At 48.9% G+C, this 26,893-nt stretch overlaps 1 protein-coding gene across 3 annotated transcripts in view; it reads left to right on the plus strand.

Moving 5' to 3' along the window:
- GBE1 (1,4-alpha-glucan branching enzyme 1) overlaps positions 1 to 26,893 on the plus strand; it is a 230,439-nt gene that overhangs the window by 113,965 nt on the left and 89,581 nt on the right. For all 3 annotated transcript variants that reach the window (XM_044294121.1, XM_044294112.1, XM_044294132.1), the window contains exon 9: positions 24,459 to 24,574. In XM_044294121.1, the coding sequence (XP_044150056.1) occupies positions 24,459 to 24,574 (116 nt within the window). The remainder of the gene's footprint in view (positions 1 to 24,458; positions 24,575 to 26,893) is intronic.

A 26,893-nucleotide genomic window follows, 5' to 3' on the forward strand; every position in this document is an offset into this window, starting at 1 on the left:
ATCCCCCTGGAGAGTGCAGAGGTGCGCTCTATCGCCCCTTTGTGGGCCAATGCGGTCAGTTCTGTATGGAGGTGGTGTAACGTCGGCCTGGACGAACCAATCGGGGGGGGAGGAGGAAGGTGCGATGGAACGTCTGTGAGTTCTATCACAAAACCCCTGACGGTACCCAGGACCCAAGGGTCTGAGGTAATCTTTAACCAAGCTTGGAAAAAGAAACGGAGTCTGCCCCCTACAAGACATGTCAACGAAGGGAACAAAGGTAGAAGATTGGGACTTACCCATTGGTCGTCGGGAGTTGGGGGCTCCACGGAATCCTCTAGATCGTCCCGGGAAACCTCTTGACGGGAAGAAAGACGGTTGGTATCGTTGATCCTGAAGGGAGGACCGGTTAGCAAAAGAGCCTCTTCCCGAGCCGCGGGAGTGAAAACTGGATCGGCCGGACAGACGGCCCCTGGAACTGCCGGCCCTACCAGAAAAACGATGGGTAAAGACCTTCCTCATGGAAGTCTGGGCTTTGTCCAGCGCTGTAAAAGCGCCGACATACTTCCCAAGTTCCTTGATAAAGGGTTCTCCGAATAACAAACCCTGGGCCTCCTTGCCCGCCTCAGAAAGAGCTAGATTGGAAAGCTTGGGTTCTATTTTCATTAATATGGCCTTTCGTCTCTCTATGGCCAGGGAAGTGTTAACATTTCCCGTCAGACAAATTGCCCTCTGGATCCAGCCTCCTAATTCCACGGGATCCACCTGCCTACCTTCGGCTTTGGCGGATTCCGCCATATCAAAAATCCGTGTAAGTGGGCCAGTGAGATCAAGGAGTTTGTCTTGGACGGCCCTAAGGGCAGAATCCAATCCCTTCTTTGGGTTAAAACCCGTCTTAGCGAGAAACTGGACCATTTTGGGGTCCACTGTGGGCGTTTCGCACACCTTGTGTGGGATCAAGGGCCGTGGACATTCCGCACGTAACTTGTTCCGCGACTCCTTGGATAAAGGAGCGCGTATCTTGGACTCCAAATACTGTGCTACGTGCGTAGCCGGGAGCCATTCCGCGGAACGGGGATGATGGAGCTCCTCAGGGTTAAAGAGGGGCTCCCCTAAGGTGTCTATCAGGAGGTCCCCTTGAAGCGTTTGCTCCTCTAACGGAGTAGCCGAGGCTGATAACGGTCCTGAAGGGGACGGGACTACCCTCACATCAGCCAATTCTCCCTGTGAGTCATATGCCGACTCGTCAAACGCCTCCTCAAAGGATTCCCTCTCGGAATCAGTCTCTGGCTCAGGTAGGGTCCTGGCCGACTTCCACGCACGAGAACGTTCTGCCTGGCGTGGGCAGGCTCTTTTCCGCGGGGCAACCGCGTTACCTTGGGATGGAATTAAACCATCATTCTGCGATGTTCTGGAGGCTGAGGGAGTCTCCCCATGTGGTGCCGGTACACTAGCCTGCGCACCGAGGGCCTGGGATATGGACTGCGTCAAGGCAGAGGACATGGATCCCATTGCTGCGACAATTGCATCAGAGATGGATTGATGCAGGGTCGCACTAAGCATTGTAGGTTGTACAGGAACTGCAGCACTATCTAAATTTGGGGGCACCTGGGGGGCAGGGTGATTAGTCTGGGCTGGAGAAGACATGGTACAAAGAGACTGCGGCAGGAGTAAGTCACCCCAGGCCTCAGTAAGAACAGTTAGAGAGGACAGCTGAACCTGTGAATAAAGGAGAGAAAAAACTGGCTAAGTACAGCGATAAGGAAAAGAAATCAGGTGTAACCGATTGTAGGCAAAGACTCACCAGAGGAGGAGCGACCGAACGGCGAGATGAGCTGAGCGGCAGTGAAAATGGCGCCTAGATCCCACGAGAAGCCGGTGAGAGGGATAGAATGCGCGCGCCGGAACTCTCGCGAGAATACCCCTCAGGGAAGAGGGCACTGCCGCAATATCGCGGCGAACAGAAGAAACAAAGATGGCGCCCGAAGTCTCACTATCGCGAGACTTCGGGCGCAGCAAGAACGGGACGGGAGAAGATGGCCGAACGGCCGCAGAACAAGGAGAACCGCTGAGGTGAGGGAGGGGGGGGGGGTGTGTGTGTCAGGGAAAACACACACACCGGAGGCGCGATAAGGAAGCGCCGATGGAGAATATCGCCGGCGAGAAGGAGAAATACAAAAAGGGGGGGGGGGGAAATAACCCCGGACAGGGCAAAGAACCTAGAAGAAAATAGGCAAATAAACAGGGAACCACAAGGGACAACTGAAAAATACGTTAGGGAAAAGAAACCTAATAGAAGCGAAATATTATCACACAGAAAAAATAGAGTAAACCCCAACTGTACAAATAACACAATTAACAGCTGAGGAACTGAGGTACTTATCTGCTATGGTAGCAGCAAAGAAAGAGGAGGATTCCAGGGGGTTGAGCCCATATATACTGGATTGTGAGGGTGGAGCTGGTTGCTATGGTTTTTTGTCTTCATCATTGTACTGTTCATTCTTTGCTGCTATGGTGGACAGTAAAGAGAGTTTATGCAATACTCGCCTCCGTGTCTTGTTATAAAATCTCATGACAGAATCCCTTTAAAAAGGTTTTCCGGTTGTCATCAACATTCTTTAAAATAATAATTTATGACGGTAACGGTAATTTATTTTATTATTTATATATTTATTTATTTACTTTTATTACTCCCATCTCCCGTTCTGGGCTGTGGTCACATGACCTGTCCATGCAACTCTTTCTTAGTTCATGTGATGTTATATTCATACAGGGGCGGTCATGGGGGGGTGTCTCTGTAAATGGCTGGGTGGGAGGAGTTATACACTAGCTGGGCGGCGTTAGGGGAGATGCTGGAATTGAGGTAGAGAAAGGAGAAGTGCATCATGGGTTTGGTTGGATAGAGCAATATGACGGGTTATATACAGGATGGAAACAAACTTGAGTGATTTGCTTACATTGTGAAAATGGGTCAAGAGAGTCCAATTTGAAAATAAAAGAAGCAGAAGGAAGATGTACATGAGGTAAGCAACAGCATGAGCATATCTGTTATAGACTATAGTAACCCCAGAAAACCCTTGAAGAGTTTTTACGGTAGTGGGGAGTTTCAGAGATCTTGTATATAATAGAACCTGTTAAGCTATATTTGCAGTGTACGTTACATGACCCAACCTATGCCAAGTGGGAGCAATATTGGCATACCCTTTTTTATTTTATTTTTTCTTCAAAATTTTGAATAACTATGCTATTTAACAGAGGCATCCCATAAGAAAAAATATGGGTGACAGTATACATTTTATTTTATTTTATTTTTTTATAATGGGAGTCAATAGGTGTCATACTACTTTATACCATACAGTGGCATATGTTTGATTCATACAGTCACTGTATTTTCTCACATGTATCTCAGGAATACACTACAGACAGTGGGAACATATCCTAAGGGAGCAGACTGTATGTTTTAACTCTTCAGCAAAGGTGCCATGGAACCCGTTGTGACCCCCTTTAATCAATGCCTTTCAGCATAAGCAATGGACCCTTATCTCTTCAGTGAAATCAAACAGGATAGATGAGGACAGGATGAGTGTAATGAGAGATTTACCCCATATGATCTAGGTTTACTTTTTTTATTTTTCCATTCTGGAATGTCAGCTATGTTTCTTTCGTACCTTCTCTTTATATATGTAATTAGTGCAGCACATCATTCAGTTATATTTGCCCATCTGCAAGCGGACTGACAATAAGAATTCACTCAAATACTAATCCCCTTGAATTTAAAAGTAATCTACTCGACAGAGCAGGAGTGCTCTACATGCTGTGTTTCTGTTTATTAAAATACCTGCAATTCACACTATCGGCAATGGCCTCCTGCAATCTTACTTTAGCAAATCCATAGGATATTTATCAATTCAATTTTCAAGTGTACTGTTGAAGTGATGGAACAGAAAAAAATATGGCCATAAAATTAGCAGCTTGATGAAAAACATTTTTGTATGCAGGGTGCACCCATTTTCATTAAAGGGGTTGTCCAACCCTTCTAGCATTTTATAGCCCTGGCAGCCACTTTCCATATTTTTGGACTATAGGACGCACCGGACTGTAAGAGGCACCCCAGGATTAGACAAGAAAATTGAAAAAATATTTTCTACTTATTAAACCATCCCTGGTGTTTTAATGAAGCAGATTACTACCTTGGGGGTCTAGAATAGAGGGGTTTTAATAGTTTTGGTCAGCTCCTATTGACCCTAATGTATCATCGGCTGACCATTGTAACAAACAGCAATGGTGCATATGGTCACCCATCAAATGTATCCAAGCAAATGTCTGCTGTCATTGCTTCACAGTGTCCTGCCATGCCTGTTCTGCTAGATTATTTATATTTTTAGGTATGTTTCTATCTTTTCTCCATGATCATGACATTATACAAATACGCAAACAGCTCTACAGTATGTATACACAGCCCTGCCGTACGCATAATATACACACACACAACTCTGCTGCATACATACACGCATAGCTTTTCTGCACTCGCAGCTCTGCTGCACGCACATTATACACACAGCTCTGTAGTATGCATATCATTCAGAGACAGAGTTCTGCTGCACACACAGTTACCACACACAGCTCTGCTGCATTTGCACGCTTACACACACACACACACACACATCTTTAAAAAACAACTCACATTTCTTTACACTAGTGTCGGCTGTTTAGCCTTTCTGGTTTGGCCCCTCCAAATCATGACCTCATCAAAGGTTCTTCAGCTGCCCTTAGGGGTTGTCATCTCCTTTACTGCAGCAGGCAGACCTCGAGGATCGTTCAGCCTCCTCTCCTGCCTGCAGTAATCACACAGATAGGTATTGGCATGGAGGGAGAGAGTGTGCAGATGCCCAACTCTTTTATTGATTGGGCAAAGAGCTGTATGAGGGCTCTGCCATATCATTAGTCAAGCAGTCAGGGAGGTCTGGCACTGCAGGACCACCGTGACTGCAGACTAGAAGACCCAAGCACCTTTGTAGCAAGAGTTTTGCTTGCTAAAAAAGTGTGTCTTATAGTCCAAAAAATATGGTACCTAGTCACTCCATTCCAGCAACCAGGGTCCTGTCCCCGCAGCCTCTGATGCCTTATGGAATAGAAGTGTGACATCCAGTCTGTCATCACATACTCCGCTGCAGCCATTCACTGGTTTCAGGGGTGATGTGTCCCCGAGCAGCATGGGACCATTAATGACGCCACTACATTTGCTTTGGGAGTTGAACAACCCACTTAAAATGTAGCTGTGGCCTGCTCTCACAATTATTGCCACTTGTGTTCTAGTCTGACCCAGTACCTTCGTATTTGTACAGGTCCTGGAGTTAAATTAACAAGGCTTACACATACGCTTATATATTTTATTTATTATTAGTGTGTTATTTTTTTTGTGGAACTTGTCACCATAAAAATGCTATCCAATATACTGGATCTCCTGGCATCATGTTGTGGATCAGAAGCCACTGAGCAAATTGATATATACCGGTAGTTTTATGGGAAAAGATTCAGTATAATTTTATTTTATTAATTTAATCCTCTAGTCATTCTCTGCTCTAAGTCAGTTGGGTGTTCCTACTCGGTTATTGGGAGCCTTCCCTATATAAGCATGCATGAAGAGAAAACTTTGGAGGGCAAACTGCAGAAAGGCTGATAAAATATTAAACACCTCATCTGCCCAAGTCCGTCAGATCTAGTGCTGCGGCTCTATCCTCTGTCAGTGAGTAGTGGTGTTGTCTCATATACAGCTGCAGCCAATCACTGGCCACTAAGGCTAGTAATTGACTTCACCAGTGCAGCCCGACTAAGAGTACAGAACAATAGCACTGGGTCTTGTTGAAATCCTGCAGTGAACATATAGGTTAATCTCCAGGTAGGATTGCATTGGATATCAAACTTTCGATACCCAATCGATACTTTTGTGGCTGGATCGATCCAGTATCGGAATTTGCTATTTTCCGATACTAGTATCTTTTAGAGAACATGGTGTGTGCAAAACCACGCCAATTACCGTATTTTCCGGCGCATAAGACGACTGGGCGTATAAGACGACCCCCAACTTTTCCAGTTAAAATATAGGGTTTGGGCTATACTCGCCGTATAAGACTACCCCTCTTCCAAGGCTATTTACCTTGGCATCAAGATCTGCAGGTAATTGTTTTGCAATTTCCGTCTTTTGCCTCAGCACCATATTATGCCTTTCCAAGAATCTAGTACACCAGGACACAGTGGCCTTAAATCTGTTGCCGTGATCTGGGTTAGATTTGGCCCGTTGAAGTGCAAACAAACGTATTTTATTTTGTGTCACTACATAACCGTTTTGGTTGTGCTGGATGTCAGACCCTGAGGATAGCTGAGCTTCTGAGACACATTAAAGGGGTTGTCCTCTCCTTTACTATTGATAACTTATCCTCAAGATCTAATTTCCACATATTACCCCGCCCTGCCCCATTCCAATGATCTATTTCAGAACAGCTCCATCTATTGTATAGTGGACGGAGCTGTTTATTGCAGCACTGAAAGTGTAAGGGTACTTTCACACTAGCGTTTTTATTTTCCGGCATAGAGTTCTGTCACAGGGGCTCTATACCGGAAAAGAACTGATCAGGTATATCCCCATGCATTCTGAATAGAGAGTAATCCGTTCAGGATGTCTTCCGTTCAGTCTCTTTGACTGATCAGGCAAAAGATAAAACCGTAGCATGCTACGGTTTTATATCATGCAAAAAAAAAAAAAAAAAAACGGAAGACTTGCCTGAATGCCGTATCTGGCATTTTTCCCCATAGGAATGTATTAGTTCCGGATCTGACATTCAAAATACCGGAATGCTGTATCCATCCTTCCGGTCTGCGCATGCGGTAAAAATGTGAAAAAAAGATACAAGACGGATCAGTCTGTCTGCATGACTAGCGGAGAGTCGGATCCGTTCTTGCAATGGGGTTTATTTTTCTGTGCATTTTCTGTGTTTAGTGTTCCTTTTAGTGCATAATTTATCCTTCCATGGGAACCACGTTTTCTATGAACACATTCCTACTGGAAAACCTCTTTAATTGTTACTATTCAAAAACGGACTTGTTGAAGTCATGATATGAATCTAAAACATGTGTAATTTCTGTCTACATACTAATAAGATCAGAATCACAATGCACCAGAATTCTGTTTTAATATAACATTCAATATTTCTGCATTGTAAACAGCTAGGAATATGTCAGCTGGTAATTATATATTACCCACTATGAACACAAGCCATTGCATTGTAACATTATAGCATGCAGCAGCTCAATTATACTCAATGTCACCTTGCCTTTTAGCATTTTATTAATTAATATTCTAGGAAAGAGAAGCTGATCGCTGATGGGGAACAGATTTTGCAACCAGAATCAACTGTATAAAACATAATATTTCTTTCTCATTTTTTAAATTTTTTTATGCGCACAGCCTGTTAAAGATTTACCTTTGAACTTTCCCAACTTTAAATAGTTATCTCTAGTTTTAAGCCCATGGGAGTATGGTGCTCAGCATTGATTGGCGAAACACTTAAAATAAAATAAAAATGTAGTTGTTTTATAAGTATCTTTCAAACAACAATATGCCCACACGTTTCAGAGTACACCTCACAAAGTACAATGACATTTGGGAAATGAAAGCGAAAATTTCAGAGAATCTGTCAAGGTTGGAATTGCCAGAATGAACATTAATTTAACTCAGGTTAATAGTAGGAGCAAAGTGGAGAAGTGAAGTTAGTCGCTGGAGGGAAGGCAAAGATTTGCTGTTTAAAAAAGGGGGGATAAAAAAATAGAAGGATAAACGTGTAGATAGTTGTTTCCTCCAGAATTATGCTGATGAAGGCTGACATTTTTCTCATTGACTGTGAGGCTTTTACCTTTACCATAGAGGCTTAGAGGCTTTTGACTGAAAAAGAAAGAAAATAAGTAGATTCGTGACAAGGATGATCCCTGCATGCATGAGCTCTTTGCTCGCCTCTACATAACTGCTTTAATGTGGTGTTCCCCTCTCAAAACATCGCTAGAATATACCATCAATGTCAGGTGCAGTTCCCATCTCTAGGACCCACACTTACCTCCAGAATGGGGCCCCCAAAATGAGAGCGAGCACACAGCGCAGGCAGAGCCATCCTCTGAGCTGGCCCAGCTATTTCCGGCAGTCCGATAGCGGTGAATGGAGATGTGGCCATACATGCGCTCTGCACTCTCCATTTACCCCAATGGGGCTTCCAAAAATAGCTTGGTGTGCTTGCTTGGCTATTTTCGAAGTTCCCATGGCATTGAATGCAGAGCATTCCGAACAGGCGTATCACTTCGGGGTCCTCGTTCCAGAGATACTTATTGAATATTATAGCGATATGCCATCAGTGTCTGAGATGGCCAAACCCACACGCAATAGCAGCCACCTGATGTCAATTGGGAAAATGGTCATTTTGAAAGATGATGAGTGGTTGGTTGCCGTAGGCCACCTCTTCTGACATACAAGGCATAACCTGCCATTAATGCTGTATTCCTACAATATATATATGAATAATGCACCCCATTATTTTAACTATGTCAATACACAAAAATGCTGCTATCTTTTGTAAATTTTCATCCTTGGTGCCATCTCTTGTCTATCTCTTTTTGTGGGAGGACAGCAACTCTGTCACATGCAGCCAGCTCTTCTCCACCATAGAAAACTGCCCCAGTGATTCCACAAATAACCTACGCTATTGTGTGTAATGTGCCCCCCCACACACACACAGACAATATGCCTCCACTGTCTGTAGAGACATATAGCTATTTAGTTCTATGAAGTTAGAAGTAGAGATAAATCAATAAAATGTGACTGGACCTCTTCATCTGCATCTTAATTTTCTTAAACGGGTTGTCTGGGAATTAGGAAAATGAAAATACTTTAAACATTACTGTATTCTAAATAAATTCCCAAGTCACTTTCTTTAGTTATAATGGCTTGTTTTGTCTGGGGAGAAATCATCAGGGAAAATAAAATGGTGGCTGTCCTATTAGTACACACAAAAACCTGTCCTAATCGCATAGGAGGACAAGTTACTTTAGAACAGAGGTAAAGAGCTGCCTCGTCTTCCTCTCTGCTCTGCTTGTCAGGGATTATGGTCCTGAATACAACTGATAAGATCTTCAGCCGAATCTCTGTAGGAGTGGAGCTCATGAGGAGACCTGAAGTACAGAGAGGATGGAAAGGACATACGGTGGTAAAGGAGACTGCATACAGGTGCTGCTGCTCATTAGCCACAACCCCTATTCTGCTCTGTACTTCATGTCTCCTCATGAACTCCATTCCTACAGAGATTCAGCCGAAGATCATATTGAACTGTACTGAGGAGGATGAGACAGCTCTGTTGCTCAGTGTTGTGAAGTAACTTGTCCTCCTGTGTGATTAGGACTGGTTTTGTGTGTGCTAATAGGACAGCGGTCATCTTGTTTCCTCTGATTTCTCCCTAACCAGAACAAGCCATTATAACTAATAAAAGGCATTGGGGAATATATTTATTTTAAAGTAATATTTAAAGGGAACATGTCACCGGTATTTTGTGTATAGAGCTAAGGACATGGGCTGCTAGATCACCGCTAGCACGTCCGCAATACCCAGTCCCCATAGCTCTGTGTGCTTTTATTGTGTAAAAAAAAACATATGCAAATTAACCTGAGATGAGTCCTGTATGTGAGAAAGGTCAAGGACAGGACTCATATCAGGTTATTTTGCATATGTATAAAATATTTTTTTTTACACAATAAAAGCACACAGAGCTATGGGGACTATTGAGGATGTGCTAGCAGCCATCTAGCAACCCATGTCCTTAGCGCTATACCCAAAATCCCAGGGACAGGTTCCCTTTAAGTATTTTTATTTTCTTAATTCCTGGGAAACCCCTTTAATGTTTTCTAAATGCTGTTAAAAGCAGCTCAGGCAAGATGACCCCATAATCATGTTCAGGAAATAGGATAAATAAAGCTGCAATCAGAAAATAAAAATAGATTAGAAAAAAAGGATATGTCTTAACTGGCAGATAACCTTTTTGGTGACACATTTCCTTTAAAGAAAGAAGTGTCAGGAAGATACTTTCTGCTCAAGCTTCTTCCACAGTGAAGTGTTATCACTGGCAGCCATATTGTGCATTTCTCTAAAGACCACTGCATAATTTCAGTGATGAGGAGATTAAAGGCAGTCAAACATATGTGCTGCCTTTCCATTCTAGTATTAGTGGGGTCCCAAGTGGTGGAGCCTCCAGCAATCATACATGGATATCTTGTGGATGAGAACAACCCTCTTTGATCTCTCTAATTAGTCAAATGGTATAGTTTTTGTTCCGTTCTGGATAATAGAAAAAAAGAACTGACCCTGTAATATGCAGCTCTTAAATAGGAGAACCTATTGAATGAAGACGTGAACATATTTACAGATTCGCTTTAAAGGGGATTTCCGAGGCTTTAATACTGATGACCTGCCCTCTGGATGGTAATCAGTATCTGATCAGTGGGGGTCCGACACCCGGGACCCCCGCCGATCATCTATTAGAAAAGGCAGCGACTCTCACAGTAATGCCACAGTTTTTTCGTTGTTTTATCTAGGTCATTGACAACACGTTCATCGGCCACAGACGCAGTTCAGCTCAATAGATGTAAATGGGGCTGAGCTGCGGTACTATGTATGGCACTCTGCTTAGTGAGCACGGAGAAGGCCACGTGCTCATAGGAGCGCTGGTGTCTTTTCAAACAGCTGATCGACAGGGTTCTCAGATGTCAGACCCCCACCAATCAGATACTGATGATCTATTCAGAGTAGGGCTGCAGCTATCGATTATTTTAGTAATCAAGTATACTATGAATTAATCCAAAGATTAATCAAGTACTCTAATAAGAAAAAAACACTAATTAAAAGAACTTTTAAAAACATAAAAACTCATCAGCCCCTCATGTCATCATCAGCCCCTATGCCATCAGTTGTCAGTGCCCTCAGCCCCTTCCATGCCCTCAGCTACCCGCAGTGCCCTCAGCTCCCCCCAGTGCCATAATTCCTCTGTGCCCTCAGCTCCCCCCAGTGCCATCATTCCTCTGTGTCATCAGCTCGCCCAAGTGCCATCAGTCCTTTGTGCCATCAGCTCCCCATGTCTTCAGTCCTCTATGCCATAAGCTTTCCCCTCCATGCCATTATGTCCTCCACTCTGCCAGTGCTATCAGCCCCTCCATGCCATCATGTCCCCAATGCAATCAGCCCCTCCATGCCATCATTTCCCCAGTGCCATCAGCCCCTCATGCCATCATGTCCCCCAGTGCCATCAGCCCCTCCATGCCATCATGTCCCCCAGTGCCATCAGCCCCTCTATGCCATCATGTCCCCCAGTGCAATAAGCCCCTCATGCCATCATGTCCCCCAATGCAATCAGCCCCTCCATGCCATCATGTCCCCTAGTGCCATCAGCCCCTCCATGCCATCATGTCCCCTAGTGCCATCAGCCCCTCCATGCCATCATGTCCCCTAGTGCCATCAGCCCCTCCATGCCATCATGTCCCCTAGTGCCATCAGCCCCTCCATGCCATCATGTCCCCCAGTGCCATCAGCCCCTCCATGCCATCATGTCCCCCAGTGCCATCAGCCCCTCCATGCCATCATGTCCCCTAGTGCCATCAGCCCCTCCATGCCATCATGTCCCCCAGTGCCATCAGCCTCTCCATGCCATCGTGTCCCCCAGTGCCATCATCCCCTCCATGCCATCGTGTCCCCCAATGTAATCAGCCCCTCCATGCCATCATGTCCGCCAATGCAATCAGCCCCTCCATGCCATCATGTCCCCCAATGCCATCAGCCCCTCCATGCCATCATGTCCCCCAGTGCCATCAGCCCCTCCATGCCATCATGTCCCCCAGTGCCATCAGCCCCTCCATGCCATCTTGTCCCCCAGTGCCATCAGCCCCTCCATGCCATCATGTCCCCCAGTGCCATCAACCCCTCTATGCCATCATGTCCCCCAGTGCAATAAGCCCCTCATGCCATCATGTCCCCCAATGTAATCAGCCCCTCCATGCCATCATGTCCCCCAATGCAATCAGCCCCTCCATGCCATCATGTCCCCCAATGCAATCAGCCCCTCCATGCCATCATGTCCCCCAGTGCCATCAGCCCCTCCATGCCATCATGTCCCCCAGTGCCATCAGCCCCTCTATGCCATCATGTCCCCCAGTGCAATAAGCCCCTCATGCCATCATGTCCCCCAGTGCCATCAGCCCCTCCATGCCATCATGTCCCCCAGTGCCATCAGCCCCTCCGTGCCATCAGCCCCTCCATGCCATCATGTCCCCCAGTGCCATCAGCCCCTCCATGCCATCATGTCCCCCAGTGCCATCAGCCCCTCCGTGCCATCATGTCCCCCAGTGCCATCAGCCCCTCCATGCCATCATGTCCCCCAGTGCCATCAGCCCCTCCATGCCATCATGTCCCCCAGTGCAATCAGCCCCTCCATGCCATCATGTCCCTGTCATGGAACCATGAACCAGACGTACAACAGAGATAGGTGGAATAAGAAGGCTTTATTGAAAATCAAGCCGTAGCTAAAGTCCAAACGGATGGCTAAACTGAAGCAGGGTCTTGCGTAGACGGAGGTCAGGAACCAGGAGGGTAGTCAGACGTAGCCAGGATCAGGAACCAACGGGGTAGTCAGACGAAGCCAGGATCGGGAACCAACGGGGTAGTCAGACGAGGCCAGGATCAGGAACCAGAAGCAGCAGCAGTCTTGAAGCATGTGCACACAGGAGGACCAAGCAAGGAACTGAAGCCACAGACCTTCTATAAATATGAGCTAGGCATCCAGCTCCTCCCAGTGGGAAGGAGGAGCCGCAGGGTGGGAGGCTACAAGAAACCCAGAAACCAAGATGGCCGCCAGCACATGTCAAACGAAGGAGAACAGTGAGAAGGTAAGACCATGACAGTACCTCCCCCTCAAGGGCCCCTCCTCCGCGGAGTAAGGAACGGTTTCAGAGGGAAGCGTGCGTGGAAGGCTCGGAGCAACGCAGGAGCATGGACATCTGTGGAGGGAACCCAGGAACGCTCCTCTGGACCATAACCACGCCAATGGACCAAAAACTGCAACCGACCGCGGACCAGGCGTGAGTCCAGGATATTGCTCACCTCATATTCCTCACGATTGCCCACTTGGACCGGACGGGGCCGAGGAACCGAGGAAGTGAAACGATTACACACCAATGGCTTCAACAGGGAGACATGAAACACGTTGGAGATCCGCATGCCAGGAGGAAGCGCAAGGGCATAGGCTACCGGGTTTACCCTGTGAAGCACTCGGAAGGGACCAACAAAGCGAGGCGCCAGCTTGGGAGTGGGCACTCGAAGGTTGAGGTTGCGGGTGGACAACCATACACGGTCTCCGACCTGGTAGGAAGGAGCGGGCGCTCGTCTGCGATTAGCCTGGAGTCTCTGGCGTTGCGCAGAGACCTCAAGGGACCTCTGGATCTGTACCCAAGAAGTACGTAGGACGGAAAGGTGATCCTCCACAGCCGGAGTATCCTGGGGAGAGAATACCTCCGGTAACACGGCAGGTTGGAACCCATAATTGGCCATGAAGGGAGACGTCCCAGAGGAAGAGTTCACCGCCGTGTTCCTGGCAAACTCAGCCCAAGGCAGGAGGTCAACCCAATTGTCTTGGTGATCGGAGACATAGCAACGAAGGAATTGCTCCAAGGCCTGATTGGATCGTTCTGCGGCCCCATTGGACTGAGGGTGGTAGGCCGAGGAGAAAGAGAGATGAATCCCCAACTGGGAGCAAAAGGCGCGCCAGAACCTGGACACAAACTGACTCCCCCGATCCGACACAATCTCCTTGGGCAAACCGTGCAACCGGAAGACCTCCCTGGCAAAAATCGAGGCCAACTCTTGTGCGGAGGGTAACTTCTTGAGAGGAACACAGTGGCACATTTTGGAAAACCGATCCACAATCATGAGAATGACCGTATGGCCTCGGGATGCAGGAAGGTCCACAATGAAATCCATCCCCAGGTGTGACCATGGACGCTCCCCGGTGGCTATGGGTTGCAAAAGACCCAACGGAAGGTGCCGAGGGGACTTACTCTGGGCACAAACGGAGCATGCCGCTACATATGCGGCGATGTCGGAACGTAGAGAAGGCCACCAGAACAGACGTGAAACCGCCCAGGACAGCTGATTCTTTCCAGGGTGCCCCGCGGCCTTGGAGTTATGGTAGGTTCGCAACAACCGAGTGCGCAACTCCTCAGGCACAAAACATCTGCCGTTGGGTCTCCCAGAGGGAGCACCAGATTGAGCCGCCAAAATCTGCTCACCCAGAGGAGAGGTCAGGCTGGTGCGAATAGCAGCCAGGATCTGATTCGGGGGTATGACCGTAGTCGGAATCGACTCCTCCCCGGACAGCTCGGAGTACTGCCGTGATAAGGCATCCGCTCTGATGTTCTTGGAGCCGGGTAGGTAGGAGACCACGTAATTAAAACGTGACAAGAACAGAGCCCATCTGGCCTGACGTGGTGTCAATCTCTTGGCCTCAGAGAGGTAGGTCAGATTCTTGTGGTCCGTCAGGATGAGAACCGGAACCACCGAGCCCTCGAGCAAGTGCCTCCATTCTTTAAGGGCCTGCACGATGGCCAATAACTCCCTGTCACCAATCTGATAGTTGCACTCCGCGGAAGACAGTCTCCGGGAGTAAAACCCACAAGGAAGCAGAGGACCCTCTGGTGTTCTACGCTGAGACAGGAGGGCGCCTACTCCCGTCTCAGACGCGTCCACCTCGAGGACAAAAGGCAACCCAGGGTTGGGATGCGACAGAATCGGAGCCGACACAAAGGCGGACTTTAGAGCCTCAAAAGCTCGGATGGCCTCGAGCGGCCAGACCTGAGGATTACTGCCCTTCCTGGTCAGATCCGTGAGAGGCTTGGCTAGCATGGAAAAGTCCCTGATGAACTTCCGATAATAATTGGCGAAGCCCAAAAAGCGCTGCAGGGCACGAAGCCCACTGGGCTGGGGCCACTGTAAGACAGCCGAAACCTTCTCAGGATCCATGGAGAACCCCTCAGCGGAAATGATGTAACCTAAGAAGGTTACCTGGGATCGGTGAAATTCGCATTTCTCAAGCTTACCGAACAGCTTGTTCTCTCGTAAGCGTTGCAACACTCGTCTGACATCCAGAATGTGGGCCTCCATGGATGCAGAATATACCAAGATGTCATCCAAATAGACCACCACACACTGCTGCAACAGGTCACGGAAAACATCGTTGATGAATTCCTGGAAGACTGCGGGCGCATTGCACAACCCAAAGGGCATAACCAAGGATTCATAATGACCGGTCCTGGTGTTAAACGCGGTCTTCCACTCATCGCCCGCCTTGATCCTTACCAGGTTATATGCCGCCCTCAGGTCGAGTTTGGTAAAGACCGTGGCCCCTTTGAGGCGATCGAACAGCTCGGAAATCAAGGGTATCGGGTAAGCGTTCTTGATCGTGATGCGATTGAGACCCCTGTAGTCGATGCAAGGCCTCAACTCACCGCCCTTCTTTTTCACAAAGAAAAATCCAGCCCCTGCCGGGGACGAGGATTTGCGAATGTGTCCGCGTGAAAGCGCCTCCCTCACGTACTCCTCCATGGCCTCATTCTCCGCTACCGACAGTGGATAGACTTTGCCACGAGGAGGAACGGCACCAGATTGTAACTCTATGGCACAATCGTATGGGCGGTGCGGAGGTAGGGCAACCGCACGCACCTTATCGAATACATCCCGGTACTCCTCGTATTCAGGAGGCAACAGAGAGTCCGAGGAAGTACACAGCAACTTGACAGGCCCATGGATGCAACTAGCCCCACACTGCGGTGACCACGAGAGGATCTCGGCCGATCTCCAATCGAAAGTCGGATTATGCTTCTGGAGCCAGGGGTACCCCAAGACCACCGAGTAGTGTGGAGACGAAATAACCTGGAGACAGACCGACTCTCTGTGAACGGCACCAATGGCCATCCCCACTGGAAGGGTCTCCTGAGTCACGTGTGGCGGCAGAAGGGGTCTGCCGTCTATCGCCTCAAGAGCCAGTGGGGAACCTCGAGGCTGCAGAGGAATGGAATTGGCGGCGGCGAACACACTATCAATGAACAAGCCACCAGCACCAGAGTCCACCAACGCCTGGGTCGTCACCGAGCCCCCGACCCAGGAGAGGACAACAGTAATCAGTGGTTTGTCAACACGGGAAACCGGGGACGAGGAGACTCCACCCAAGATCTGCCCCCGACAGGATCTCAGGTGCGAGCGTTTCCCGGACGGTTCGGGCATGCCAACCGAAAATGCCCACCGAGACCACAGTACATGCATCGGCCCTCGCGTCTCCGGAGTACCCTCTCCCCCTCGGACAGGCGAGCAACCCCCAGCTGCATGGGTTGACCCCCAGACCAGTCATCCCCAGGAGGCGTGGGAGGAGAGGGAGGCACGGGTGGGACAGCAAACATAGGCGCCAATCTGTTAGAAGGCCTCCGCAGGCTCTCCTTAAAGGAAGGTCTCTCCCTGAGTCTGGTGTCAATCAAAATCAGGAAAGAAATAAGGGACTCGAGCTCCACTGGTAGGTCCTTGGCTGCAATCTCATCCTTCAAGGCATCCGAGAGACCATGAGAGAAAGCAGCAACCAGAGCCTCATTATTCCAGCCCACCTCTGCTGCCAGGGTACGAAACTCAATGGCGTATTCAGCTACGGATCGTGAACCCTGTCTGATGGATATAAGGAGCTTCGCAGCAGAGGCAGCACGAGCCGGCACATCGAATACCTTCCGAAGAGAAGCAACAAAACCGGAAAACTCGGCAACCACCGGATTGTTGTTCTCCCATAAAGGGCTGGCCCAGGCCAAGGCCTTGTCCGAGAGCAGCGAGATCAAGAAGCCCACCTTTGATCTCTCAGTAGGAAAGGCATGTGGCAGCAACTCGAAATAAATGGCCACCTGGTTAAGGAAACCTCGGCACTGAGTTGGCTCTCCCCCAAAGCGCTGTGGAAGGGGGGCAGAACCGGTCATACCCCGAAACACCGCAGGTGCAGCAACAGGTGTCGGGGTAGACTCTGGCGCAACAACCGGAGCGGCAGTAGGAGCGGGCCCAGGAGCGACAACCGACCCATCGGCAACGGAAGCTAAATGAGCCGTGCGTTCAAGCAGGGTTTGTAACGCCACAGCGAACCGACCCAACAGGTGATCCTGCTGATCAAGTCTGGCAACCAGCGTAGGTAGCGAGGATGGCCCTGTACCGTCAGAATTCATGGCTTGGTCCTAATGTCATGGAACCATGAACCAGACGTACAACAGAGATAGGTGGAATAAGAAGGCTTTATTGAAAATCAAGCCGTAGCTAAAGTCCAAACGGATGGCTAAACTGAAGCAGGGTCTTGCGTAGACGGAGGTCAGGAACCAGGAGGGTAGTCAGACGTAGCCAGGATCAGGAACCAACGGGGTAGTCAGACGAAGCCAGGATCGGGAACCAACGGGGTAGTCAGACGAGGCCAGGATCAGGAACCAGAAGCAGCAGCAGTCTTGAAGCATGTGCACACAGGAGGACCAAGCAAGGAACTGAAGCCACAGACCTTCTATAAATATGAGCTAGGCATCCAGCTCCTCCCAGTGGGAAGGAGGAGCCGCAGGGTGGGAGGCTACAAGAAACCCAGAAACCAAGATGGCCGCCAGCACATGTCAAACGAAGGAGAACAGTGAGAAGGTAAGACCATGACAGTCCCCCAGTGCAATCAGCCCCTCCATGCCATCATGTCCCCCAGTGCAATCAGCCCCTCCATGCCATCATGTCCCCCAGTGCAATCAGCCCCTTCATGCCATCATGTCCCCCAGTGCCATCAGCCCCTCATGCCATCATGTCCCCCAGTGCAATCAGCCCCTCCATGCCATCATGTCCCCCAGTGCAATCAGCCCCTTCATGCCATCATGTCCCCCAGTGCCATCAGCCCCTCATGCCATCATGTCCCCCAGTGCCATCAGCCCCTCCGTGCCATCATGTCCCCCAGTGCCATCAGCCCCTCCGTGCCATCAGCCCCTCCATGCCATCATGTCCCCCAGTGCCATCAGCCCCTCCATGCCATCATGTCCCCCAGTGCCATCAGCCCCTCCATGCCATCATGTCCCCCAGTGCCATCAGCCCCTCCATGCCATCATGTCCCCCAGTGCCATCAGCCCCTCCATGCCATCATGTCCCCCAGTGCCATCAGCCCCTCCATGCCATCATGTCCCCCAGTGCCATCAGCCCCTCCATGCCATCATGTCCCCCAGTGCCATCAGCCCCTCCATGCCATCATGTCCCCCAGTGCCATCAGCCCCTCCATGCCATCATGTCCCCCAGTGCCATCAGCCCCTCCATGCCATCATGTCCCCCAGTGCCATCAGCCCCTCCATGCCATCATGTCCCCCAGTGCCATCAGCCCCTCCATGCCATCATGTCCCCCAGTGCCATCAGCCCCTCCATGCCATCATGTCCCCCAGTGCCATCAGCCCCTCCATGCCATCATGTCCCCCAGTGCCATCAGCCCCTCCATGCCATCATGTCCCCCAGTGCCATCAGCCCCTCCATGCCATCATGTCCCCCAGTGCCATCAGCCCCTCCATGCCATCATGTCCCCCAGTGCCATCAGCCCCTCCATGCCATCATGTCCCCCAGTGCCATCAGCCCCTCCATGCCATCATGTCCCCCAGTGCCATCAGCCCCTCCATGCCATCATGTCCCCCAGTGCCATCAGCCCCTCCATGCCATCATGTCCCCCAGTGCCATCAGCCCCTCCATGCCATCATGTCCCCCAGTGCCATCAGCCCCTCCATGCCATCATGTCCCCCAGTGCCATCAGCCCCTCCATGCCATCATGTCCCCCAGTGCCATCAGCCCCTCATGCCATCATGTCCCCCAGTGCCATCAGCCCCTCATGCCATCATGTCCCCCAGTGCCATCAGCCCCTCCATGCCATCATGTCCCCCAGTGCCATCAGCCCCTCCATGCCATCATGTCCCCCAGTGCCATCAGCCCCTCATGCCATCATGTCCCCCAGTGCCATCAGCCCCTCATGCCATCATGTCCCCCAGTGCCATCAGCCCCTCCGTGCCATCATGTCCCCAGTGCCATCAGCCCCTCCGTGCCATCATGTCCCCCAGTGCCATCAGCCCCCTCCGTGCCATCATGTCCCCCCAGTGCCATCAGCCCCTCCGTGCCATCATGTCCCCCAGTGCCATCAGCCCCTCCAGTGCCATCATGTCCCCAGTGCCTCAGCCCTCCATGCCATCATGTCCCCCAGTGCCATCAGCCCCTCCATGCCATCATGTCCCCCAGTGCCATCAGCCCCTCCATGCCATCATGTCCCCAGTGCCATCAGCCCCTCCATGCCATCATGTCCCCCAGTGCCATCAGCCCCTCCATGCCATCATGTCCCCCAGTGCCATCAGCCCCTCCATGCCATCATGTCCCCAGTGCCATCAGCCCCTCCATGCCATCATGTCCCCCAGTGCCATCAGCCCCTCCATGCCATCATGTCCCCCAGTGCCATCAGCCCCTCCATGCCATCATGTCCCCCAGTGCCATCAGCCCCTCCATGCCATCATGTCCCCCAGTGCCATCAGCCCCTCCATGCCATCATGTCCCCCAGTGCCATCAGCCCCTCCATGCCATCATGTCCCCCAGTGCCATCAGCCCCTCCATGCCATCATGTCCCCCAGTGCCATCAGCCCCTCCATGCCATCATGTCCCCCAGTGCCATCAGCCCCTCCATGCCATCATGTCCCCCAGTGCCATCAGCCCCTCCATGCCATCATGTCCCCCAGTGCCATCAGCCCCTCATGCCATCATGTCCCCCAGTGCCATCAGCCCCTCATGCCATCATGTCCCCCAGTGCCATCAGCCCCTCCATGCCATCATGTCCCCCAGTGCCATCAGCCCCTCCATGCCATCATGTCCCCCAGTGCCATCAGCCCCTCCATGCCATCATGTCCCCCAGTGCCATCAGCCCCTCCATGCCATCATGTCCCCCAGTGCCATCAGCCCCTAATGCCATCATGTCCCCCAGTGCCATCAGCCCCTCCGTGCCATCATGTCCCCCAGTGCCATCAGCCCCTCCGTGCCATCATGTCCCCCAGTGCCATCAGCCCCTCCGTGCCATCATGTCCCCCAGTGCCATCAGCCCCTCCGTGCCATCATGTCCCCCAGTGCCATCAGCCCCTCCGTGCCATCAGCCCCTCCATGCCATCATGTCCCCCAGTGCCATCAGCCCCTCAATGCCATCATGTCCCCCAGTGCCATCAGCCTCTCCATGCCATCATGTCCCCCAGTGCCATCAGCCCCTCCATGCCATCATGTCCCCCAGTGCCATCAGCCCCTCCATGCCATCATGTCCCCCAGTGCCATCAGCCCCTCCATGCCATCATGTCCCCCAGTGCCATCAGCCCCTCCATGCCATCATGTCCCCCAGTGCCATCAGCCCCTCCGTGCCATCATGTCCCCCAGTGCCATCAGCCCCTCCGTGCCATCATGTCCCCCAGTGCCATCAGCCCCTCCGTGCCATCATGTCCCCCAGTGCCATCAGCCCCTCCGTGCCATCATGTCCCCCAGTGCCATCAGCCCCTCCGTGCCATCATGTCCCCCAGTGCCATCAGCCCCTCCGTGCCATCATGTCCCCCAGTGCCATCAGCCCCTCCGTGCCATCATGTCCCCCAGTGCCATCAGCCCCTCCGTGCCATCATGTCCCCCAGTGCCATCAGCCCCTCCGTGCCATCAGCCCCTCCATGCCATCATGTCCCCCAGTGCCATCAGCCCCTCCATGCCATCATGTCCCCCAGTGCCATCAGCCCCTCCATGCCATCATGTCCCCCAGTGCCATCAGCCCCTCCATGCCATCATGTCCCCCAGTGCCATCAGCCCCTCCATGCCATCATGTCCCCCAGTGCCATCAGCCCCTCCATGCCATCATGTCCCCCAGTGCCATCAGCCCCTCCATGCCATCATGTCCCCCAGTGCCATCAGCCCCTCCATGCCATCATGTCCCCCAGTGCCATCAGCCCCTCCATGCCATCATGTCCCCCAGTGCCATCAGCCCCTCCATGCCATCATGTCCCCCAGTGCCATCAGCCCCTCATGCCATCATGTCCCCCAGTGCCATCAGCCCCTCATGCCATCATGTCCCCCAGTGCCATCATGTCCCCCAGTGCCATCAGCGCCCCCCCCATGGAGTCTGCAGGAGAGGGACTGAAGCGTCTTACATGCACTGGGAGCTGACGTCACACAGCGTCAGGCAGCGCAGGCTGAAGATGTGTGCACGCCAGGCCCAGGACAGTGCAGCGCAGTGTCGACGGGAGGCCACGGAGTGGTGAGTGATAGCTGGCTTTACTTCACTCATGCTCCGTGGTCACATGATAAAAACGAATCCTTGATGCAGGAAAACTGCAGCGAGGATTTTTTGTGTCTATTACATCGATTACATTAAGTAATTGTTGCAGCCCTAATTCAAAGGATAGGTCATCATATTAAAGTCTTGGAAAAACCTTTTAACATGTGGCAGAATTTGTCTGCTTTGGATTTCAAAACACATCTGTAGTGACAAAATTCACTTGTGAAATGTTTTTTTTTTTTTTTTTTAAGCAGATTGTGCTGTGGATTTACCATGGATTTCACCCTACAATAATAAAATCTGTGCCTTTTCACTAATGTTGCATGAAAACCACAGCTTCTCATGTTTCTGTTCAGAAACTTTTCTACAATGGATGGAGTTTAAAGGAAACCTGTCATCAACTTTATGCTGACCTCACTGCAGACTTCAGCGGTGTGCCATTCATGAGCAAAAAGTAAGTGGTTGCCGAGAACAAACATCATAATCATTGCAGCACAGTCCTTGAAAAGAGTCAAATCTACCTGAGAAGAGTCCTGGTTATTCCTAATCTCCCGCCCATCTGTTCATGATTGGCAGTTCTCTCCTAGAGAGAAAGGGAGAAAACTTGGTAGAAGACTGTCAGTCATCAGCAGGTGAGCAGGAGAGCAGGAATTCTTGAATAACCAGGACTCTTCTCAGGTGGCCGGGACTCTTTTCCAGGCCCAGTCTGCAATGATTGTGATGTTGGTTCTCGGCAACCACTTACTTTTAACTTTTAAATGACAGACCGCTGAAATCAAATCCGCAACGTCTAAACGTTTTTGATAACTAATTTGATGAAAATCGTATACATTCTTTCAATTTTTTTTATTTTATATAGCACCACCGACCATTAATATAACCATATTATCTCGCCACCACCTGTTAACATATTTTTCACCTATGTTCTCTAATATGTCTATTTTGGACAAAAAGTAAGGGCTAACTTCTTAGGGTGCTTTCACACAAGCATTAAAGTTTTCCGGTATTGAGTTCCGTCATAGGTGCTCAATACCGGAAAAAAACGCTTCAGTTTTTTCCCCATTCATTGTCAATGGGGACAAAACTGAACTGAACCGAATGGAATGCCCCAAAATGCATTCCGCTCCGTTTAGTTTCTTTCCCAGACCGGAGAGCAAACCGCAACATGTTGTATTTTGCTTTCCGTCCTCGAAAAAAATACGGCATTACCCCAAAGCAAGTCAAGGGGGACGGATCCGTTTTCTTTGCCACAACTGAAAACAAATCTGTTCTCCGTTGACTTTCAATGGAGTTCAAAACGGATCCGTTTTGGCAATGTTAAAGATAATACAACCGGATCCATTCATAACGGATGCAGATGGTTGTATTATCAGTAACGGAAGCACTTTTGCTGAACCCTGCCGGATATATCAAAAACGCTAGTGTGAAAGTAGCCTTAAAGAAGCGCTCCCACAAAGCATTTTATCTGACCTGTTAGAAAAGCACATGATGTAATCTGTATTAAAGGTGATCTTCTTACCAGTGACTGTATTTGTGAGTTATAACCTCTCTTCTGATCCTCTGCTGTGTCATGTGACCAACACTCTGACCTCCAACTGACACAGCGCAGGAAGTCAGTTACGTCTCTATTTATTCCTATGAGACTGACATTGAGGCTTCCATAGGAATACATAGAGAAACTGACTATCTGTCCACACATAAGATGCTGTTATTTAGAAAGTGCGGTGCTGGTCACCTGACACAGCTGAGGATCAGAAGGGAGGGGAAAACTCACTGAGAAATACAGTCACTGGTAGGAAGATTACCTTCACTACAGTTTACATCATGTACCTCTCTAACAGGTTAGAGCAGGGATCAGCAACCTTCGGCACTCCAGCTGTTGTGAAACTACAACTCCCAGCATGCTTCTTACACTTCTGTGGGAGTTCAGAGAACAGCTAAGCAAGTGTGCATGATGGGAGATGTAGTTTCACAACACCTGGAGTGCCGGAGGTTGCTGATCCCTGGGTTAGAGGATAACCAGTTTTGTGGGAACGCTTCTTTAATTTTCAACAGTAATATATTATAAAAAAAACTGCAATGCAGTGTTTCTACTATTGGATGTTTCCGGTCTTGTATTCTGATACCTGATCACCGACAGATGCAGCCGAGCTAAACTTGATGGTTAACCCGTTAAGTAAAGAATGGCAAGAAAAGGATACCTAACTTTTCAATGGCTTTTGTCAGGAGATGATTGAGATAACACTGTGCCATGTGTTATAAGAGTAAATATTAGCTCGGCTACATCTGTATACTGTATCCATAATTATGCTAGGCAGCCTGAATTACCATTTACCTCTTCAAGTTCTATTCATGTTCTGTTCTCATTTTGGCTTAAAGGGGTTGTCCCACTTTTTAACAGTCTTTTTGGTCATACCTCCCCCCACCCCACCAGACCTGTGAAGGGAAGCATACTTACCTGCTCCCCGCCGCTTGGTTTCTCCTTTGTCCAGAACTGTGTTTGCTGCTCTGCAGTCCCACTTGTCAACTGCCAGACTATATGGGGGTCACATGTACCACTGCCTTACGTCACCACTGTGGTCCAGTCATTGGCTGCAGTGGCACACATGACCCCCTTACGTTTTGGAAGTTCGACAAGCAGGTACTGGAGTGCAGCGAACACAGAGTTGGAACAAAGGGGCCGGAACCAAGCGTCAGGGAGCAGGTAGGTATGTGTCCCTCTACAGGTCTGTCATGGTGGTTGGGTGGCGGTACTGGTGCCCAAAACACTGTCAAAAAGCTGGACAATGCCTTTAAAAATAATAATAATAATGGGTCAAAAAGAGAGAAAAATAATATTGAGTAGAATTATTCTCCTACAGCAAATCAGGTTAGTTTTCAAGAAGATACATTTTTTTTCCTGTTATTCCCCATTGTCTATTGTAGCGTGATTGGTTTTTGAAATTGAATTTTCTGTGCGAAATTCATATTTTTTTATAGGGTAAATTTATATTTCCTTGCTTTTGTGTCTCCAAACAAATATTGTAATGAATTATATATTTTTTCTTATAGCTGGGAGGTTTTAAGATTTTTGCTTTCCAATTTACGGTGGTGGATTGAAGAATATGGTTTTGACGGCTTCCGTTTTGATGGTGTTACATCTATGCTTTACCACCACCACGGAATTGGTAAGTGTTTATCTTGGTGTTGTTTTTTGTTGCCTATTAAAGAGAATGTATCGCTTACCTTTTTTTTTATTTTACGAAGTAAATATATACTGATGCATTTTTTCCTCCTCATTTTATGATTGTGTATTTATTATTCCCTTTTATTTAAATTATGGGGACATTGATTTGAATTACAGCAGACACTGTTATGAGCATGCTGTGTTTCTTGAGGAGGGAGGAGCAGCTACAGTTACATTTGATTGTATTTATGCTTTCGGATAATAAAGAGCTCCCATTTTGTGATGCTAAGATGCGTCCTCCGTGGGAGCTGGAGCTGTCCTCACCCAAAAGGGTTCTTCCAGTAAGATGGTCACTTGTGGCTTCATTTCCAAGTCCATCTCACCTGCAGAGTGCAACTATTCCAGTGGGGACAGAACATTGCTTGCCATCAAGTTGGCTTTTGAAGATTGAAGACATCTGGAGGGCATCCTCCATCCTATCATTTACAAAGACCACAAGAATTTGACCTATCTACAGTCTGGCCAGCGTCTCAACCCTTTCCAGGTCCGGTGGTCGCTTTTATTTTAATTTTTTTACTGGGTTTGAATTTATTCTGCATTTCCTCCCAGTCGAGAGGCAGTTGCTCTGTCTCATTTGTTCAGTCCGACTGGCTGGGTAGATAAGTCCCAGCACGTCATCGATTCAACAAGCATTATTGTCTCTGTCGCTTGAGTTCTGCTTAAAAGGGTATTGCAAGGCTTTGTACTGAGGACCTATCCTGCCTCTGCTGCCTTCTCGAACAGATGATCAGCGGGAGTTCCGGGTATCGAACCCCAGCCAATCAGATATTGATGACCTATCTAGAGGATAGGTCATCAGTAGTAAAGTCTTGGAAAACCCCTTTAAGGACATTTTGTCTGGCTAGACTTGTGTCCCTTTGGCCACGAGGAAGCAGGTCCTGGCTTGGGAACATCACTCTGAAATCGCAAATCTGGTCTTTGCAAGACTGCTAGCCTAATTGCCAGACATTACTGGTGATTTACGGTTTCTCAAGATATCCAGGCATATATAGCCTCCTTCACCACCTGTGCCCAAATCAAAGACCTGCAGGAGTCTTACTTCCCTTGCTAGTGTCCGATGCCCTGTGGTAGCACATGATATCTATTTAGGGGTTTAGGTGCTCAATCTTAGGGTCCATTCACACGTCCGTTGTTTCTTTCCTGATCTGTTCCGTTTTTTGCAGAACAGATCTGGACCAGATCTGTACCCAATCATTTTCAATGGGTCCTGAAAAAAAATCAGACATTGTGCTGTCCGATTTTTTTTCAGGACCCATTGAAAATGAATGGGTACAGAACTGGTCTAGATCTGTTCCGCAAAAAACGGAACAGATCAGGAAAGAAACAACGGACGTGTGAATGGACCCTTAGTTAAGATGTGTGCACCGACTCATCCCTGCACCAACCATATTTTTATTGTGTGTTCAATTTTTATGGGGCCATGCACACATACGAATTTTTGTCCACGTGTCCATTTTGCAAATTAGAGCAGGTCCTATTCTTGTGCTTATTGTGGATGAGAATAGCGCTTTATTTATTTATTTATTTATTTTTGAGACTGAGGAAAATACGTAATGCACACAGAAGGTATCCATATTTTGGGGATCTGATTGATATACAGACACCACTGAGTGCATGAGGTCTAAAATGTGATAACATCTACATGCTGTAAGAATATTTTTAAAACTCATTCCAGCATTGGAAAGTTTATTGTGATTGCCCCATTTCAATAGTTTAACACTTAACTTACATTTCTTTTCACATATTCTTTTGACATAGGTATAAGTTCCTAACTGAATGGTACGACACTTACAATGCCCGCAGCCACTTATGTCTAGCATTTCTGATTTCTACTTGTAATCTTACATTAGATGGTCCTTAAGGAATCTCTTGCTACTTTGCTGAAAAGTATTATAGCATTACTTAAAAAGAAATGTGCTAATTTAATGAATTAATGGACATCGTTATCTCAGCTTTAGTACTAGTGGTCAGAAAATTCTGGGCTGTCTGCAAGGGAAATTCTGTTTCTGCAACTTCTACGACCACCTGCAGACTAATTTATCAGCAGAGCAATACATAGGATTTTGATAAGTTAGCGGGGGAGAAGGCACATTTTGGGGAAAAAATACGTTTTTATTGGCACTATATGTGGGTCAACCCCTCAGCTGGCAACTACTACACCAGAAGCGCCAGATATTGTCCCTTGTTCAAGAATATATCCATGCAGATAGCTGCTGGGAACTGTGTCCGGATCCAGTCAGCTGGCCAAGATGCAGATGTT

This window comes from Bufo gargarizans, chromosome 1 (assembly GCF_014858855.1).
Source record: "Bufo gargarizans isolate SCDJY-AF-19 chromosome 1, ASM1485885v1, whole genome shotgun sequence".
NCBI lineage: Eukaryota > Metazoa > Chordata > Amphibia > Anura > Bufonidae > Bufo > Bufo gargarizans.